At 43.9% G+C, this 18,311-nt stretch overlaps 1 protein-coding gene across 5 annotated transcripts in view; it reads left to right on the forward strand.

The window, feature by feature from the left end:
* ADAMTS12 (ADAM metallopeptidase with thrombospondin type 1 motif 12) overlaps nt 1–18,311 on the forward strand; it is a 1,111,988-nt gene that overhangs the window by 4,822 nt on the left and 1,088,855 nt on the right. For 4 of the 5 annotated variants that reach the window (XM_029579144.1, XM_029579126.1, XM_029579135.1 and 1 more), the window contains exon 3: nt 9,574–9,932. In XM_029579144.1, the coding sequence (XP_029435004.1) occupies nt 9,574–9,932 (359 nt within the window). Of the gene's footprint in view, nt 1–8,802; nt 8,998–9,573; nt 9,933–18,311 lie in introns of all 5 variants that reach the window. The other variant, XM_029579164.1, reaches the window with a different exon arrangement.

Genomic DNA, 18,311 nt, shown 5'->3' on the forward strand with positions numbered 1-18,311 from the left:
TAAAGATGGCACTTTTCTAAGATGGTTTATATCCATCCAATTTGCAAAGATCCTTATTTAATGGGATGGTTGACAACCATCCAAGAAGGTACATGTTGTTTCAAGTCTTATTTAGCCTGGAATTTAAACTAAGTGAGGGGGAAGGCACAGACTCCCTGCCTAACAAACAAAAATAGTTGAAGTAAACAAGGAAAGCCTTTAAGAGATAAAAGCCCAAAATGTTTTTTGACAACATCACACAGGAGATAGCAAACAAGATAGAATGCCAGCAATGGCATTAATGGAAAAATAATAAGAAAACCCAAAGGAAATAAAGAGGGAGAAGGACTGTTGTCCTGGAGAGTCCTGCAAATGCTTGAAGTCCTCTCAACCAAATCATAGGCCTGGAGGCTGTCAAGGCCGCGGCAGATTTTGTTATAGTTGCAATCTCAGAAGCTTGATGTGATGGAACTCAGAACTGAGATGTGATCCCTCTAGTCTGTCTCTTCTGAAAAGATTATAGCCTAGAGAAAAGTGGGGAGGAGTAACTCTTTTACTTTAGGAACACAATAATAGCCACTGAAATAAAGGGAAACTACGGAGAAACTGAATTGTTGTGAGTGGTCCTGGAAAAACTTAAGAGAAATTCCTTGTACAGTGGAGAATTACATGGACCTACAGCACAGGGGAAGGAGATGGAATCAGACATAAGCATCATCAAGATGTCAAAGAAAGGAAAGGTTCAGCTGCTAAGTGTGGAATAAAATTTTAATTAATAAATAAAATGTCATCCTGGATGCCCTTCAAGGGGCATTTCTCAGGCAGTTGATAGAAGATATCATTCAAGGGGAGGTTATGCTGGATTTGCTGCTGATGAATGGAAATGGTATCATTGATTGTCTACTCCTGGGGGAATTCTGTGCAAAACATTGAAAATTCTACATACTTTATATTGGACATGATAGTCTTTAAGTAATACATTTTTTCTGTGTACATTTTAAATGAATTAGTTAAAGATGCAGAGTTTTAAATATTTTGAGCAGAATTTCCCTAGAAGTACATTGTAAGAATGTCCCTTATTCTCTCTCTTCCTGCTCCCCTGGCCAGTCTCCTTTCACTTTGCCTTCTCAGGCTCCCCATCTCCTTTACCCCCCACTATCTCTCCCCTTCCCTGCTAGGCTCAACCCCTTCCACTCTTATCTCCACTCCCAGAGTTTGATCCCTCTCTCAGTACTGCCCCCTCACACAGGCTCCCTCTCTCTCATGCACATACACATCCACTGATACAGGCTTCTCTCTTGGGCACACACATCCCCTCCCTCACACAGGCTCCCTTTCTCTCTCATGCATACACCCTCACACAGGGTACCTATCTCTCTTTCTCATACACACACCACTGCACATTGGCTCTTTCTCTCTCACACACCAGGCCCCCTCTCTCTCATGCACATACATACTCCCCATACAGGCTCTCTATCTCGCGCGCACACACACACACACACCCTCACCCTCACACAGGCTCCCTTTCTCTCTCATGCATACACTCTCACATAGGCTACCTATCTTTTTCACACATGCCTGCACATTCTCTCTCTCTCTCTCTCTCTCTCTCTCTTTCTCTCTCTCTCACACACACAGTCTCCTTCTCTCACAAGCACACTTACTCCCTCACATACACACATTCCCTTTTTCACGCATACCAGCTCCCAATCTCTCATATATATACGCTTTCCTTCACAGTCTCCTCACAGAGACTCCCTCTCTCTGGCACACACACCCTCATTCATGCTCTCTCTCACACACACACTGGCTTTTAGTCTTAAACACATACTTCTACACACAGCCTCTCAGTCTCTCACACAAACGACCACTACACACAGACTCACTGGGGCCTGCTCCACTCGCGGCATGCCGGGACTTGCACCTCTCTCTTCACCACGATGCAGCACACCGGGGCTTTCTTTACGCCGGGGCCTCCTTCCTCTTCACCACGATGCAGCATGCTGGGGCTTCCTTCCTATTCGCCACAAGCGAGATGGGGTCTGCTCGTGGCACGGTGGGGTCTGCTCCAAATTCTGTGCAGAAACTGGAAATTCTGTGCAGGGGGGGTTCTGTGGAAATTCTGCGTTCCACAGTAGCGCAGAATTCCCCCAGGACTGTATTGACCTCATGGAAAAGGAAATTTAGGTTCTAGTGACCACTGGGTCTGCAGTCCTGCCCGGTTCAGTCGGGAAACTGCAACGCCTGAGCCTGGCAGGGGTCCCGAGCTTGGGCGCAACTGTTACTGGCCCTCAACTCTTGCTTCCTGTATCCCTGGGCATCAAGGCCCAAACCTTCGCTACCACTGCTCTTGTTGATAACGGAGCAAGCGGCAGCTTCATTATGGATGACATTGTCAAGCTCCTGAACATTCCTCTCCAGCCACTGGAGGTGAGTCTCCACGTCGCTTCCATCCAAGAAGACCGTCTTCCAGGACTCATCACTCACCAGACAGTGTCTGTTCGCCTTACCGTGGGCACTCTCCACAAGGAGGAGATGTCTTTCTATGTATTGAAGCGATCAACCCATCCGTTTATCTTGGGGTTGCCCTGGCTCCAGGCCCACGAACCCCAGTTCGATTGGCATTCCCTGCAGTTGGTACAGTGGGTCTCCAAATGCCAGAAAACTTGTTTGCATTCTGTATCTTCAGTAGTTTCTGTCCTGAAGTCTGTTACTTTACCTGGTTTGCCTTTGCAGTATTCTGACTTTAACAATGTCTTCTCAAATCAGAAAGCGGATACCCTGCCTCCGTTACGCAAGTTCAACTGTCCTATTGAACTCCTGCTGGGCACTATGCCTCCCAAAGGCAGAACTTACCCGTTGTCTCAACCTGAGACTCAAGCTATGTCTGTGTGTATTAAAGAGAACTTAGAAAAAGGATTCATCATCCACCCGTCTGACTCCCCTGCAGATGTGAGGTTCTTCTTCGTTAAGAAAAAGGATGGCGGTCTACACCCTTGTATTGATTACAGTGGGCTCAATGCCATAACCCACAAAGACCAATACCCGCTGCCCCTCATTAGTGAACTGTATTGGTCTTTGAAGGGGTATAGATCTTCTCCAAGTTGGATCTGAGGGGTGCGTACAACTTGGTACACATTCAACCTGATGATATTGGAAAACCACATTTAATACAAGGGACGGTCGCTATGAATACACTGTGATGCTCTTTGGGCTATGCAATGCCCCAGCGGTCTTTCAATGCCTTTATGAACAAAATCTTCCGATATCTTCTGTATTCCTTCGTAGTCGTATACCTTGATGACATCCTGATCTTTTCTAAAGACCTGGAATCTCATACAGATCACATTCGGATCGTCCTCCAATGCCTGAGAGAGAACCATTTGTATATCAAGCTGGAAAAATGCCTGTTTGAGTGTAGTCAATCACTTACCCTTCCTAGGGTATATCATTTCTGACCACCAGTAAGCCTCCGAGCCTTACAACATTTTCTGGGCTTTACCAATTATTACCGGAGCTTCATTGCTAATTATTCTTCTCTAGTTGCCCCCTCACCGCTATGACAAGGAAAGGGGCCAACACTCGGGTGTAGACACCTAAAGCATTAGTTGCCTTTCAGACGATCACGGAGGCTTTCTGTTCTGGCCCTTGCCTGCAGCACCCGGACCCTAAACATCCATTCGTTGTAGAGGTCGACACCTCTGCAATCGGCGCAGGAGCCGTCTTGAGCCAGTTTTCCCCTAAGGGTAAATTGATTCCCTGCTCTTTCTATTCACATAAGTTTTCTCCGATGGAACAGCATTATACCGTTGGTGACCGTGAACTTCTCGCTGTCAAGTTGGTGCTCCAAGAGTGGTGCCCCTGGTTGGAAGGAGCGCAACACAAGTTTATCATATTCACTGACCATAAGTACCTTGAGCACCTTAAAGAGGCTCAACTCCTGAACTCTCGTCAAGCTCGATGGGCACTTTCCTTCGAACAATTTAACTTTGTCTTCCGTTTTTCAAAAATGGGTCACTATATTCCCCTGCTGGGCCTTCCTTCGGCCCCAGAATTGGCGAAGCTGTTTCTGAAGAACATTTTTCACCTTCATGGACTCCCCAAGGAGATTACTTCCGATCAGGGACCACAGTTTGCTGTCAAGTAGTGGCATTCCCTATGTAAGAAGTTTAACATTTCCTTAAGCTATGCATCGGCCTATTATCCATAGACCAATTGTCAAGCTGAAAGGACCAATCGGACTCTGAAGACATTCCTCCGCTCCTATGTAAATGATCAGCAGGATAACTGGTCTGATCTTCTTCTTTCGGCTGAGCTGTCGCACAATCCTCATGTTGCTGCAGCCACCGATGTATCTCCATTCTCCATGGTATTCGGACGGCAGCCACCACTGCCTCTTCCAGTTCCTCTGACAGTTCCTTCTCCAGCGGCACAATCCATGGCTCACACCATTCGTCAAGTATGGAACCAAGTAAAAAAGTGTCTTTCCCAAGCCGCTGAACACTCCAAGTGTAACTCTGACATCCATAGACGTCCTGCTCCACTCTTCCATCCTGGCCAGAAAGTGTGGCTAAGCGCTCGACACATATGACTGAGACTTCTCTCTCATCGCTTGGCTCCAAAATTAATTGGACCATTCCCTGTAATTCGAAGAGTGGGAGCTGTATCGTATCAACTCCAGCTACCTCGTGCCATGGGTATCCATAACACGTTCCATGTGTCCTTATTGAAGCCGTTGGTCCATTCCTGGCCCTCACATAGATTTCCCTCTCCTCCTCAGGTCTCTACAGAATCTGACTCTTCTCTCCAGGTAAGAGAGGTCCTTGACATTCGGCGGCACCGAGGAAAATGGGAATACCTCTTAGCCTGGAAGGGTTATGGGGCCGAGGAGAATTCATGGGAACCTTCCCACAATATCCTTGATAAGGAACTCCAGAAAACCTTTCATAGGACTCATCCTGATAAACCACGGCCGCGTAGGGGGAGGCCTAGATGGGGGGTATTGTTTCACATCCCGTCCGTGCCTGGCCCGGCACGGGTCTGCTCACCTCCATGGTTCCACGGCAGGTCCCGGGTCGGCCTTCCTAGCGGCAGCTGCAAGCCCTTCCAGGCCTCGGCATCCCATGGCGGTGGTCGCTGGGCCTTCCACTGCACACCAGGCCTCACGCTGGAGCTCAGCGTCCTTGGCTGTGTTGGCCACGCCCCTACACATGCGTGTGCGGATCGCCCGGTCTCTTGTAGGGCCAAGGGTGGGTCCTAGCTCCACGGCACGCCCTGATTGATTCCCTGTTATAAGGAATTCTCTGCTTGTACTTCCTTGCCTTGGCGATCAAGTCGGCGTGTTTGCTAGATTGTCACTGCATTTGTATCTTGCTCCAGTCTTGTTCCAAGTCTCGTTCCAGGATCCTTCTGTTCCAGTTCTGTTCCTGCCTTGTTCCTGCTTCCTAGTACTCCAGCGTCCTTCTGTTCCTGTTCATCTGTCCATCTCCCCAGGTAGTACCTCCGGACTGTCTTGCTGGTTCTGACCTCGGCTTGTTTCTTGACCTGCCTGCCTGCTGCCTGCCTCCTGACCTCAACTTGTTCCTAGTCTCATCTGCCTACCTTCTGACCTCGGCCTGCCTGTGACCTCATCTGACCTCTGCTTTGCTGACTACTCCTCAGACTGGCCCCCAGACTTTGACCTCTGCCTGTTTGACCACATCTAGAGTCTGGCTCTATTCCTAGCCTTGTCATCGCCTACGTAGTCTGGTCCTCCTTGTTCCATCTGACCTCCAGTCTCAAACCTGACTGCGCGCCCCTTCTGTCTGTGGGCATGCCAGACTTCCATCCTTCCAGGAGACTCTGCGAGGCCCACCTAAGTCCAAGCGGCCCGGGTTCCTACTGTCTCCTCCCAGGGGGACCTCGGTCTTCCAGTGGTGAAGCTCTTCCTAGCCTCTGTCTCCTCCAGTGCTCCACCCCCTGGGGGCAGTTGCCTTCTGGTCCCTACCAGGAGGCGGTTCTCCACTGCCTCAGGACAAGGGTCCACCCCCGAGCGCAACACTATTTCATGCACAGAGCCTTAGTGTACTGATGTGAATTTTATTTTCCTACCGCCAGAGAATATTAAAGAGTTTTATTTTTTGACATCAAGTTTTGTTTGCAGTGTGGTTTTTATTTTGGCTGGACTGGAGTAGAGAAGAGCCCCGCAGAAGGTATAAAACCATAAGGACTTGGAAATTTGACGACTTCTCCCCCTCCTGTGCAGGAAGGATCCAGGAGACATGGGTGTTGCTTTAGCCATGACCATCCTAGTCAGCCCCTGTAGTTGTTGGGGGAAGGGACTATATTATGATAAAACCTCAACTGGCAAACTGGGCAGTGCTAGCTTGTTCAAGCCTTTATGCTGACTGGTACTTGAAGCCCTTCAGCTCCTAAGTTTTACTGCAATGTACCGGGAGTGGGGGTTGGGAGCAGGCTTGTTGCTATAGCACTGAGAATGAAATAGAAACTTAAACTGCAAAGCTTATTCCTCAGCATAATGTGAACAAGACAGAGATAATTCTTGACCGCCTTCCAGCAAATGATTGTCCCTTCCTTTTTCATTTCAGTGGTTTACAGATTACAACTGTAATGCAAGTCAAGAACGTGGGAGTTACTCTTGACTTCATCTTATCATTATGACTTAGTCGAATCTGTGAAGAAAACAGCATTTTTTAAACTGTGACTGTTTCGTGCTTCTTGAGCTTCATGAGGTTTATACTGTATTCCAAGTGATGGTTCTGACTGGTTTAGACTATTGTAATGCACTGAGGGTTACCAGCAAGTGTTCTTTATGCACTGCAAGTTGTGCATAACTCTGTACTCGTAATCATATTGGTTACTGGCTAAGGACTTATATGGCTCCTTTTTTTCAAGGCCTCCATTGGTTGCTTGTAATGGCAGATCAACTTTAAAGTAGCAATGCTTATTCATACACCGGTCCTGACCCCTGCTATTACCCCACTCCGCCTGACCGCTTCATTGCTGGACTCTTGCTTAAGTCCTGCTGGCCTCAGAACCCAAGGGCTTCACCTGTGGGGGAAGAGGCTGGTATAGATGAAGCCTAGTCTCAGTTCCAGTGTGAGCATATCTGTCTGCTGTCAGCGTGGGCTGTACCAACCATTTCCAGTCCAAGGACTCGCACTCTGTCACCTTTTCAGGAGGAAAAAATGATTAAAGATAAAGAGGGTAGATTTAATTTCTATCCTAACCTTCCATCATATGGGAGAAAAATTACTTTCTGCAATGTATATGGGCCAAACACATAGAGCCACAATTTTTTGTCATAAACATTATGAAGAAAACGCCTGGGAAAACAGTTCATACTAGGAGGCAATTTCAACTGTGTAGCATGTCCCTTGATGATCAGACAAGGTTTCTAAAAACCTAACAGTGGTGGCTGCTCACAAAGTACTACACCCAATGGAGAGGGACTACATACACAAGTAGCTCAATCAAGAATAGATTATTTGTTATTCAGCAAAACTTTAAAAGCGATAATGCTTCCATATGAAGATGGGAGTTCGACATGTCCAAATTTCAGACATTATAATAAGGCTTATTTCCTAAGAGATGCTAAGGATGGTTGTGCCAAACTCAACATTTTGTGGTCCATTTTCAGCCACTAGGCAGCAGGCAAAGTTAGCTGGATAAATGTATCTGGCTAAGGGAGTTATTTACTAAAGGTTTATCGCGTGCGTTAGGGCCTTATCGCCTTCCTGACCTTCCCAGCCCCCCTCACCTGTCCCCTGAATCAAATGTGAAGGGGGCTGGGAAGGTTTCCAGCCCTCATTTACCCCATCATGGGGGGCTCCCAGGGGCCTAGAGAGCAGGAGCCGCAGAGTGAATATATTTGTAGGCGAGTAAGAAAAGCTTGAACTGTATGCAGAAGCTAATGTAGTGACTTCAGAAGGGGGGTTACTGTATATATGGTTACAGTGATATTAAAAAAAAACTGGGAAAAACATGGCATTAAAAAGATTAAAGAGATTGATTGAAACAGGTGCTATATTTTCCTTCCAGGATTTAAATAACAGGTGTGGGATGAACAACAGACAATTCTATGCCTTTCTACAGGTGTATCATTCATTCAGAGCCTTTTACGTGTATAAAACGTGATTGTATGCTTGTAAATAGCTCTTACAAATAGGCTGGAACTCAGCGTGCATAAAAATGCATTGTAAACTGGTATTGCACATTAATACTTTAACACAAACTGGGGAAAGGTATTATAGGGGGAGGAGTTGGAATTTGCAGGCATACTTTTTAATTTAAAAAGTTTGTATGTAAGGTATGCCCTCTTCAGTGCAGGTAGAACTTTGTGTGAGTTATTCTGTGCATGTACAGGGCGAAATACACATTTTCAAAGCAAATGTATGCATATACAGTAAGTTTGCTTTGAAGATCAGGGCCCAAAGGATCTCTACTAAAGAGAATTTGTTCAAGGGGATCAGGAGTATTGTGGGTTGTAGCTCCCCTATGTGGGAGATGGGAATGGTGAGTCCCTAGAGTATATGCATACCCATGCCACCATCTTAGGATGTGAACGTTTTAGTTATCCCTTGAAGGGGCAACAGGTTACTATGCTTGCTTCTGTTTTGTTTAGTTTTTATAGGAAAGGATCTTTGAGCCTTTAAGGATAAGGCTTGGCTATGGAAAAGTAGAGAGTGCCTTTGGCCACCATTGCTATGTCTTTTTGGAAACCTGTTGGTTTTGGAGGAGGAAGATATTCCACCCTTCCTTTCTCTATGTTTTGGTTTCCCTTTTTTAAGACTTTTATTTTTCTAACATGTCTGAATACCCCAGGGTCCAGGGGCTCATTGTACGCCATCTAAGAGGAGTGCCATCTCTAAGCCAGAGAGTACCTGGCTGGTGAAGTGATGAATCTGGGTTCATTCCTGGGGAGAAGGAAGTGGTGAAGAAGATGTGTGGCACACATCGGTGTAAACCATCTTTACATCATCAGGATGTGGAAGAGCGGAGCATGGAGATACCTTCCAGGTACCAACAAAGGCAGTAAGAAGAATGACTGAACAACTGGACTAAAAGTATGAGGAATGGGAGTTTGAAATAGGACATCTAAACTGGGATATTCTCATTCACCAAATTATGGGAGGAAGGTTTAAAACTACTCCATTTATTGGAATGGATTAAAGATAAGAAAATTTGACCTCAGTAACACAATACATTAATTGGAAGCTGAAAGACAAATGTATTTGAAGATGTGAAGATGTAAAATGAATTGTAAAGGTCAAGGACGTGTTACTTAATCTTTTCATCAAACGTTCTTCTTTTATCAGTAAAAGTTGTTGGAAACCATCAATTGCTTCCAGCATGATTTTTAATGCTGTATACAAGAGACTTTAATGTTGAATTAACTATTTTCATGTCCCCAACTTGCTCTGACCCCGCCTCTTTTTTCTTTTCTCGCGTCCGTGTATATGTGCATGTAATGTGCAGCTTTAAAATCCGTGTTGCTTGTGTGTAACCCAGATAATTATGTATATGGGCCTCTTTAGCGTGAGCAGTGCTTTTAAAATTCACCCCTACATTTTTTTTTTCTGGTTTATTTTTCAGAGCACTTTATGAAGACATTGCAAGGCTATGATGTGGTCACACCTGTGAAAGTAGATGAATCTGGACATTTTCAGTCTTACAATTTATATCATGACTCTTCAAGCACTAGGAGGAAGAGAGACCTTAATGGAAATCCAAACTTGTATTACAAAATTAACCACAGGGCCAAGGAACTGTTTTTTAACTTAACAGTCAATGAAGGCTTTCTCTCCAGTAACTACATTCTGGAGAGACGATATGGAAACCATACTGGTGGAAAGATTGCATCTCATTCAGGGACCGCTTGTCACCTCATTGGCACAGTGCTTCAGCCAGGCGTTGGGAGTGGGTCTGCAGCTATCAGTACTTGCAGTGGCCTGGTAAGTAAAATATGCTGAGAAGATATGGTTGTTCACAAGTATAGGAGAACTTGCAACTTTATCCTTTTAGGAATAAACTGGCACATCTGTGTGTGTGCTGAGGAAAGAGAATAGGATAAAGGGACTCTTTTCTTTGAACGTTTACAAGTCTGTGTATTTTCAAGTGTTCTTCTGGCTTTGGATGCAATTTATTTATTATCCTGTTCTCTCTTGATTGTAGCTATGGCCAGTAGTTTGTGTAGAACATTAAAATGCATAACTGCTCCCTTTTACTTAGTGCTATAATTTTGTATCCATGAGTCATGCAGTCATGTTTGTCTGGTTAAGAACCTAAGTAATTTAATTGAATGACCAAATGGAAGGTCTTCACCCAGGCATGTTTTAGTTACCATTCTTCGTATTAATTTACTTGTAATACTTCTTAGATAGGGCTATCGCACAAATAGTAGACAAATGTTGAGTGAGAATGGACAATAAAACAGGATTAGATCCATACTGTCTTGAGACCTGAAGAGTCACTTGAAGTTCATAAATTGGCTTTGAGTTGAGTGAAATTTTACAGATTTAGTAAAAATTGGCAAGGTTCACATTTTTAGCTTTTTGCAACTCCCCCCACTCTGAAACATATATAACTGGGTTGGAAAGGCCATTTATTTGTATTTCTATAGAAGAAAGAAAGTTGACTTATGGCTCTTAAAGAAAGGTAAAATCAGAAATTATGTTGAATGTTGCTCCATTTTATTTAAATTTGTACAAGTTTATAATTTATTTCTATAATTCACAAATATCTATCTGTCCATCACACTTTTTGTTTTGGTACTTCTAAATGGAATTAAGAGCTGAAACTCAGTATAGATCCAGCATGGGTGGGGCCATAAAGTTATTTATAGTCTCTTTGGGGCAGGGACCCTGGCTATTTCTTCTGTCTCCCTTACCTTCCAAGGTGTGGATTCTTTTGACTGGGGGAAGAAAGGAGTCCTCTCAGGTCTCCATGGGGGTGACTGACTTCCTCTCCTGAATTCCCAGACACTGTCTGTTCCGATCCAGTATCGGCAGGTGTTAAACGGGCGCTCATGATTAGGCGCCCCACTCTCTTTATGCGCATCAATCCACCTCTCCTAGATGCCCGATTTAATATTTAAAAAGGAGGTGCTAGGTAAAATTTTGCATCCCTAGTACCTCCTCGGCATCGAGCGCCCAGGAGAGGTGGCTGTCAGTAGGTTAGGAAAACGGACGCTCGTAAAATTGAGTGTCCGTTTTCCTAACTTGACTGCCAGCACACTTTTTTTTTTTTTTTTTTACATTTCTCCTTTTTCAGTTCCTTCAACTTAATATCGCCATGATATTAAGTCAGAGGAACTACAGAAAAGCTGTATTTTCTGCTTTTCTGTAAACCTTTAGGGCTCCTCAAGAATTAACACCTGCTCTGGGGCAGGCGTTAATTTTTGAGAGAGAAAATGTGTGTCGGGTGCACTTTTTTTTTTTTTTGCATTGGGGGGGGGCAATAGCTGATAGCCTTATCAACATGAATTTACATGTGATGAGGGCTATTAGCTATGAGCTCGATTGGATGCGTGTTATGGATACGATAACCCCCGTTTTACATTCAGGGTTATGGATGCGTGTCCAAAATGTGCATGCAATTGTGTTTTGAGCCATGCACTGGCCTGCATGTGCTGAGTGCTCATAGAAGACGCAGGGACCACTGGATTAGTATCTAAAAATAATATTTTACTGTAAACAACTCTGGACTGATGGCACAATAAATATGAATTTCCAGCTCCACAGTTCGTTCGTTCTTTCTTTCTTTTCAATTCTGTGTCCTCTATCTGTGGAAGAGTCTCTTAGCAAGGCTGGGAATCCAGTCACCCTCCTGGATTAGGCGGAGCAGAGTTCCCATTTGGTTAGGGCAACTAGAGTGGGTGGGAATCACTTCCCACCCACTCTAGTTCTTATTTTGTCATCCCAAATGGAAATTTGGCTTGACAATTGTTGCCACATAAGAGTATGTCTATGCAGTTTCTTTGCCATCAGAAGTCATCCCCTGATGCAGCCTTAATTGGCGAAACTCGGCCGGAGTCGGGCTCTTTACTAAAATATATTAATAAAATCTTTCCACGGCATAAGGTTGTCCCTTTGTGGTTTTTTTGCCTTGGCTACGTGGGACCGTCTTCAGATTTGCTTTATTGATAAAAGGGGAACATATTTTGTGATACTTAGTACATTTTATTGTGAAAATCTGACTGACAGCAGGAAAACAGGATTCTTCAAAATTAAAAAAACAAACAAACCTGACCTAGGCTTTCATACATAGAATGGTGTACTGTGCACTCAAAAGACTTGATGAAAACTGCAGTGGGATATATTTTATACCGTAAAAATGTTTGAGTGATATATTACATGTGCCGAAAAAAGCACAAGAAGATTATCAGAATTTTCAGTGTGTTTCACGAAGTCCTAAAAATATGGGGTGGAAAATTTTCAAATCTGTTTAAGAGGACAAACAGTTATTGTGCCAGGTAAAAGAGAGTGGCTGAAAACTACTGCCCCTCTCCTAAGCTGAAAGTACATCCTGGGTTCCTTTGAACTTCCTTCCTTCCAACTTTGCATAATGAGCCCTTTTCCTTGAATTCACTTTCTATGGAAAATTGCACATTCCCTTACTTTATATGAAGGCCTGTCAAATATCCAGATGTTTCTATCGTGCCTATCTTTTCTCTAATTAGTACATTTTGAGCATCTTAAGCACAGTGGGGCGGATTTTCAAAGAGTTACGCGTGTAACCCTGAAAACCTGCTCCTGTGCGTGCCGAGCCTATTTTGCATAGGCCCAGTGACTAGCGCAAGCCCCGGGATGCGTGTATGTCCCGGGGCTTGAAAAAATGGGCAGGGAGTGGGCGGGCCAGGACTGGAGTGGGACTGAGGCCTCTGGCACAGCGGTCGTGCCGGTGGCTCGCAACCTACGCCTGCCCAAAAGCAGGGGCAACTTCGTCAACAAAGGTTAGGGGGGGTTTAGATAAGGCTGGTGGACAGGTTAGGTAGGTAGGGGAAGGTGGTGGTGGGGGGGGGGGGGGGCGGAAGGAAAGTTCCCTCCGAGGCTGCTCTGATTTCGGAACAGCCTCCTCAGCCATCTCTTCTCCAAGCAGAACAGCCCTAACCTCTTTAATCTCTACTTATAGGGGAGCTATTCCAACCCCTTTATCATTTTGGTCGCCCTTCTCTGTACCTTCTCCACAACTATACCTTTTTTTGAGATGTGGCGACCAGAATTGTACACAGTATTCAAAGTGCGGTCTCACCATGGACCGATACAGAGGCATTATGACATTTTCTGTTTTATTCACCATTCCCTTCCTAGTAATTCCTAACATTCTGTTTGCTTTTTTGACTGCCGCAGCACACTGAACCGATGATTTCAATGTGTTATCCACTATGACACCTAGATCTCTTTCCTGTGTGGTAGCTCCTAATATGAGCCTAACATTGTGTAACTACAGCATGGGTTATTTTTCCCTATATGCATCATCTTCACTTATCCACATTAAATTTCATCTGCCATTTGGATGCCTAATTTTCCAGTCTCACAAGGTCCTCCTGTAATGAATCACAATCTGCTTGAGATTTAACTACTCTGAATAATTTTGTATCATCTGCAAATTTGATTACCTCACTCGTCGTATTCCTTTCCAGATCATTTATAAATATATTGAAAAGCACAGGTCCCAGTACAGATCCCTGAGGCACCCCACTGCCCATCCCCCTCCACTGAGAAAATTGTCCATTTAATCCTACTCTCTAGGATTGAAGAATCTAAATATGTACACTCTGGAGGAAAGGAGGAGCAGGGGGTGATATGATACAGACTTTCAGTTACTTGAAAGGTTTTAATGATCCAAAGTCAACGACAAACCTTTTCCACTGGAAAAAAAATCAGCAGAACCATGGGTCATGATTTAAAACTCCAGAGAGGAAGACTCAGAACCAATATCAGGAAGTATTTTTTCACAGAGAAGGGTGGTGGATGCCTGGAACGCCCTTCCGGAGGAAGTGATGAAAACCAAAACTGTGAAGGATTTCAAAGGGGCGTGGGATAAACCCTGTGGATCCATAAAGTCTAGAGGATGTGAATGAAGAGAAGAGGCATAGGAGGGCTTGTGGGAACAACAGCTACTACCTAGTGATTAATACCATCATTCAATAAGCATACACACGGTTAATGCGACTCCAACATTGCTCTATGCTTCAACGGCAAGAGGAAATGTGGAGAAAAGGATTTGCATTCACAAAAAAGCAGGGGAGTAGCTTGCTTGTTGCGGCGGTTACTACCCCAAACCAAATAAGCCTGATACCTCACTTTCAATGCAAATCCAGCGTAGCCCTGCTTCAATGGCAGGGGGGAATGAAGATAGAGCATTTACTTTCAGACAATGGACTGAATTGCATAGTCTGGGTAAACAAATAAGCGTGGATGTAGCTTGCTTGTTACGGCGGTTACTATCCCAAGTCAATTAAGCCTGATACTTCATTTTCAATGCATATCCAGCATAGCTCTCTGCTTCAACAGCAGGGGGAATGAAGATAAAGGATTTACATTCAGACAACAACCAACAAGGACTGAATTGCACAGGCTGGGTAAACAAGTGTGGGAGTAGCTTGCTTATTGCAGTGATTACTACCCCTACCAGTTAAGCTTGATACTTCACTTAGATGCAGTTCCAACACTGCTCTCTACATCAGTGGTGGGGCTGGAAGGTAACTAGAACCAAAATGTTACTAAAAAGGGGCAAGAGTAACAGATAAGTAAAAGGAAAAAATAAGTGTGGAAGCTTGCTGGGCAGACTGGATGGGCCATTTGGTCTTCTTCTGCCGACGTTTCTATGTTTGTCTGAATTTTCAAGAAGGCTCCTTAACCTGTCAAAATGTTGCTTTTTTTGATTGTAATTATTACTACCCTTATCATAAGGCTTTGGGATAACTATACAGAGTAGCAGTTACTACCCTTAAGAGAAACACGATGCGGCATATACTACTGGGCAGACTGGATGGATCATTTAATCCTTTTCTGCCATCATTACTATGTTACTATATGAAGTTCGGAGAACAGTGTCTGTCTGATTCAGATTTTGACAATCCCTATTGCCTAAGCAGTGTCAGATGTTAGGAGCGGACCTGCAGGCCACTTCAACAGTGGGCAGCCCGAGCGCCATCACTGGGCACAGCGGGAAGTTGCGCTGCAGGCGCTCTACCCCCCGAGCAGCAAGAAGAAAGAAAAGAGAGGGTGCTGGCACCAGGTAGGCGAACCTGCCCACCATCCTGGTGAGGTAATCCTGGCAGCGACACTGAAGGCGGGGAGCAGACCTGTTGGCCACAACAACAGCGGGCAGCCTGAGTGCCGTCATTGGGGGGCAGAGGGAAATTGTGCTGCAAGTGCTCTACCTCCTGAGCAGCAAGAAGGAAGAAAAGAGAGGACGCCGGCGCCAGGTAGGCGAGCTCCTCTCCCCTCTGCCTGCCCACCAACCCAGCGAGGTAATCCCGGCGGCGACGCCGAAGGCGCTTGCGCTGGGAGGCAGGTGCATGGAGAAGTGCAACAAAGGAGCTTGCCCCTTTGTGTGCACCTGAAGTGCAAGCCCAAAGTGGTTACTACACTACCTCCTAGCTGGCCACATGGCTGGCCTCACTATCTAGCTGACTACACTACCTGGCTGGCTTCACCACCCAGACAGCCTGTGCCTGAATTAAATAAATCTTAATTTCAGCCCCAACCATACATATCTTAAAATGGAGCCTGACCACTTCATTGAAATCATCACAGGATGCAGAAAACCTAGAAAGCACCAGAGAACTTAAAAAAAAACCAAGCAAAGAGAGGGCAAAACCCTAATCTGTCCCAAGTTAAATAACTATTCCACTGCAACTTCTCGCTGCCTAATATTTATTCTTTTATTACTAAATGCACAATCACTATAAAAAAAAAATTCCACTAATAAATTATCTACTAGAGGAGCTAAATCCCTTTATCCTCTGCATTACCAAAACATGGCTAAAAGATAATGATAATGTGCTTCTAAACCAAATCGATCACTTCAACTATATCTTTTACTTCCCCATATACTTTCCTTGATTGGACCCACATCCTATATGGTATATCCTTTCCTGTTGTGTCTGGTAAAGCTTGAAACTTTCAGATTTCTCTTAAACAAATTTGTGGACTAAGGACATGGGGTAGGTTTTAAAAAAAGAACGCGCGCACGTTCATGTGCACACACTACCCAGCACACACACATGGATATGCGATTTTATAACATGCACGCACCGGTATGTGCATATTATTAAATCGTGGGCGGTGTGCGCAAGGGGGGCAAACATAGGCCAGAATTATGCGGCGACGCATTGTTCAGCTTCCCCAGTTCCCTCCCAGTTTGTTCCAATTAAGGAGCGGACTGGGAGGGAACTTCCCTACCCCCTACCCTAGGTACCCTCAATTTATTTTTTTTTACCTTTTGCTCCTGCAAAGGAACTGTAGCAAGTTGCTTGCATTGGCACCGTGGCAAATGGCTGCCGTACTGGGTGCTTCTAGCCCTGCCCCCGGACCGTCCCTCTGCCGAGGCCCAGCTTTTGTGCACATAACAGGGGTAACGTGCATGGCTGGGTCCCTTTTAAAATGCGCGCAGCGCACACAAGGCTCAGTTGCGCGCATAACCCCTGTGTTTTATGCGCGCAGGCCATTAAAAATTGGGCCGATATGTTTTTGTTTTATTTTCTTTGGCATTTCTTTTGTTTTTATATCCTTTTTTCAGTTGCAAGATTTTTTTTTGTATTATAATTTTGTAATGTAATAAATAAAAATATTAAAAAAGATGAGGGAAGATTTAACAGTGCTAAGGAGAAGGTAGTAAATAAGTCTCTAAGAGAAGGTTATTTACCAGCCACTTTGAAAGAGGCTGTAAGTATGCCTCTGAGGAAACCTTATTAGATTCTAACTATCAAATTTACAAATTGTTTTAAATAAATAAAAAAATCTTCCATGAATCCTGTGCATCCTATATTTGGCCAGTATTGAACATTAATTTCCTGGTTAAACTGATAGAAAAGGAGGTGGCTTCTCAACTCTTGCAATTTATGATGTGGAATACAATTCTGGATGATGCACGATCTGGTGTCTAAGAAAAACGTTTTATGGAGTCAAGTCTTTTTTGTGGTATTATTTGACACTTATACTGGAATGTATTGCATAAATGTATTGACTCCACAGTAATCCTTTTGAATCGTACCATGGCTTTCAATGTGGTAGATTGCCAGAGTTTGAGAAACCATTTCTCAGAGATAGGAGTGAATGAAGCCGCTTACAATGGTTTATTTCCAATTTGGAGAACAGAAGTCAGAGTATTCATTCATGATTTTCCATCTTCTTTGACATGTTAGCTGCTATTTCCAGCTCAACATTTATCTTCAACCTCTGGTAAAATTCAAATTCAATGTAGAGTTTAAACATGAATTACTTGCTGTATGCAGATGACATTAAACTGTGCTCAGCCTTGGGGAGAGAAAAGGATGAGAGGGATTTGAATCTAAATTGCAAGCTGAGACTGATTATAGCCTGATTAAAGAATAGCAAACAAAATTAAAGCCTCGAAAACCAAGTACTCTTGATGGATAAAGTTTCTATTACCTTGGCACTTTCCCCCATTAAATTGAATGTGACTAAAATTTGATCTGTTGCAAACCTTTGCAAAACCCCTTTGAAATAAATTTTCAAAGGGGTTTTGCATGTGAAAGCATGTAAACATGTAAGTAGCACACATATGCACGAATGCTATTTTATAAATGTGAATATGCACATATTTTCCATTTCATGTAGGAAAAAAGGGGGCACCTTAAGGGTGTTCCAGGGTGGAGTTCAGAAGCACGAATGGTAGTTGCTATTTTGTAAGAGATATACCTGTATATATTACCAAATTTATTCTTTCACTTTTATACTTACTAATTGATGTGTAAATTGGACTTATTTATTTATTAAAAATATTTGTTTTGCCTATAACCAATAAATGTGCTAGGTGAATTACAAAGGTGAAACATAAAAAGTTTACAAATAAAACAAACTAAAAACATCATAAAATAAAAGAAATGAGTTAAACTAAATAAACAGAAAAACGAAACACATCATTGAAATCTGCTCAGTGTACAGCATCAGCTAAGAAAGCAAATAGAATGCTAGGCATTATTAGGAAAGGACTGGAGGATAAAACAGAGAATATCATAATGTGCCTGTATCATGGTGCAACCTTATCTTGAGTACTGTATGCAGCTCTGGTCACCACATTTCAAAAAAGTTATAGCAGAATTAGGAAAGGTACAGAGAAGGGCAACCAAAATAATAAAG

Source organism: Rhinatrema bivittatum, chromosome 1 (assembly GCF_901001135.1).
Source record: "Rhinatrema bivittatum chromosome 1, aRhiBiv1.1, whole genome shotgun sequence".
NCBI lineage: Eukaryota > Metazoa > Chordata > Amphibia > Gymnophiona > Rhinatrematidae > Rhinatrema > Rhinatrema bivittatum.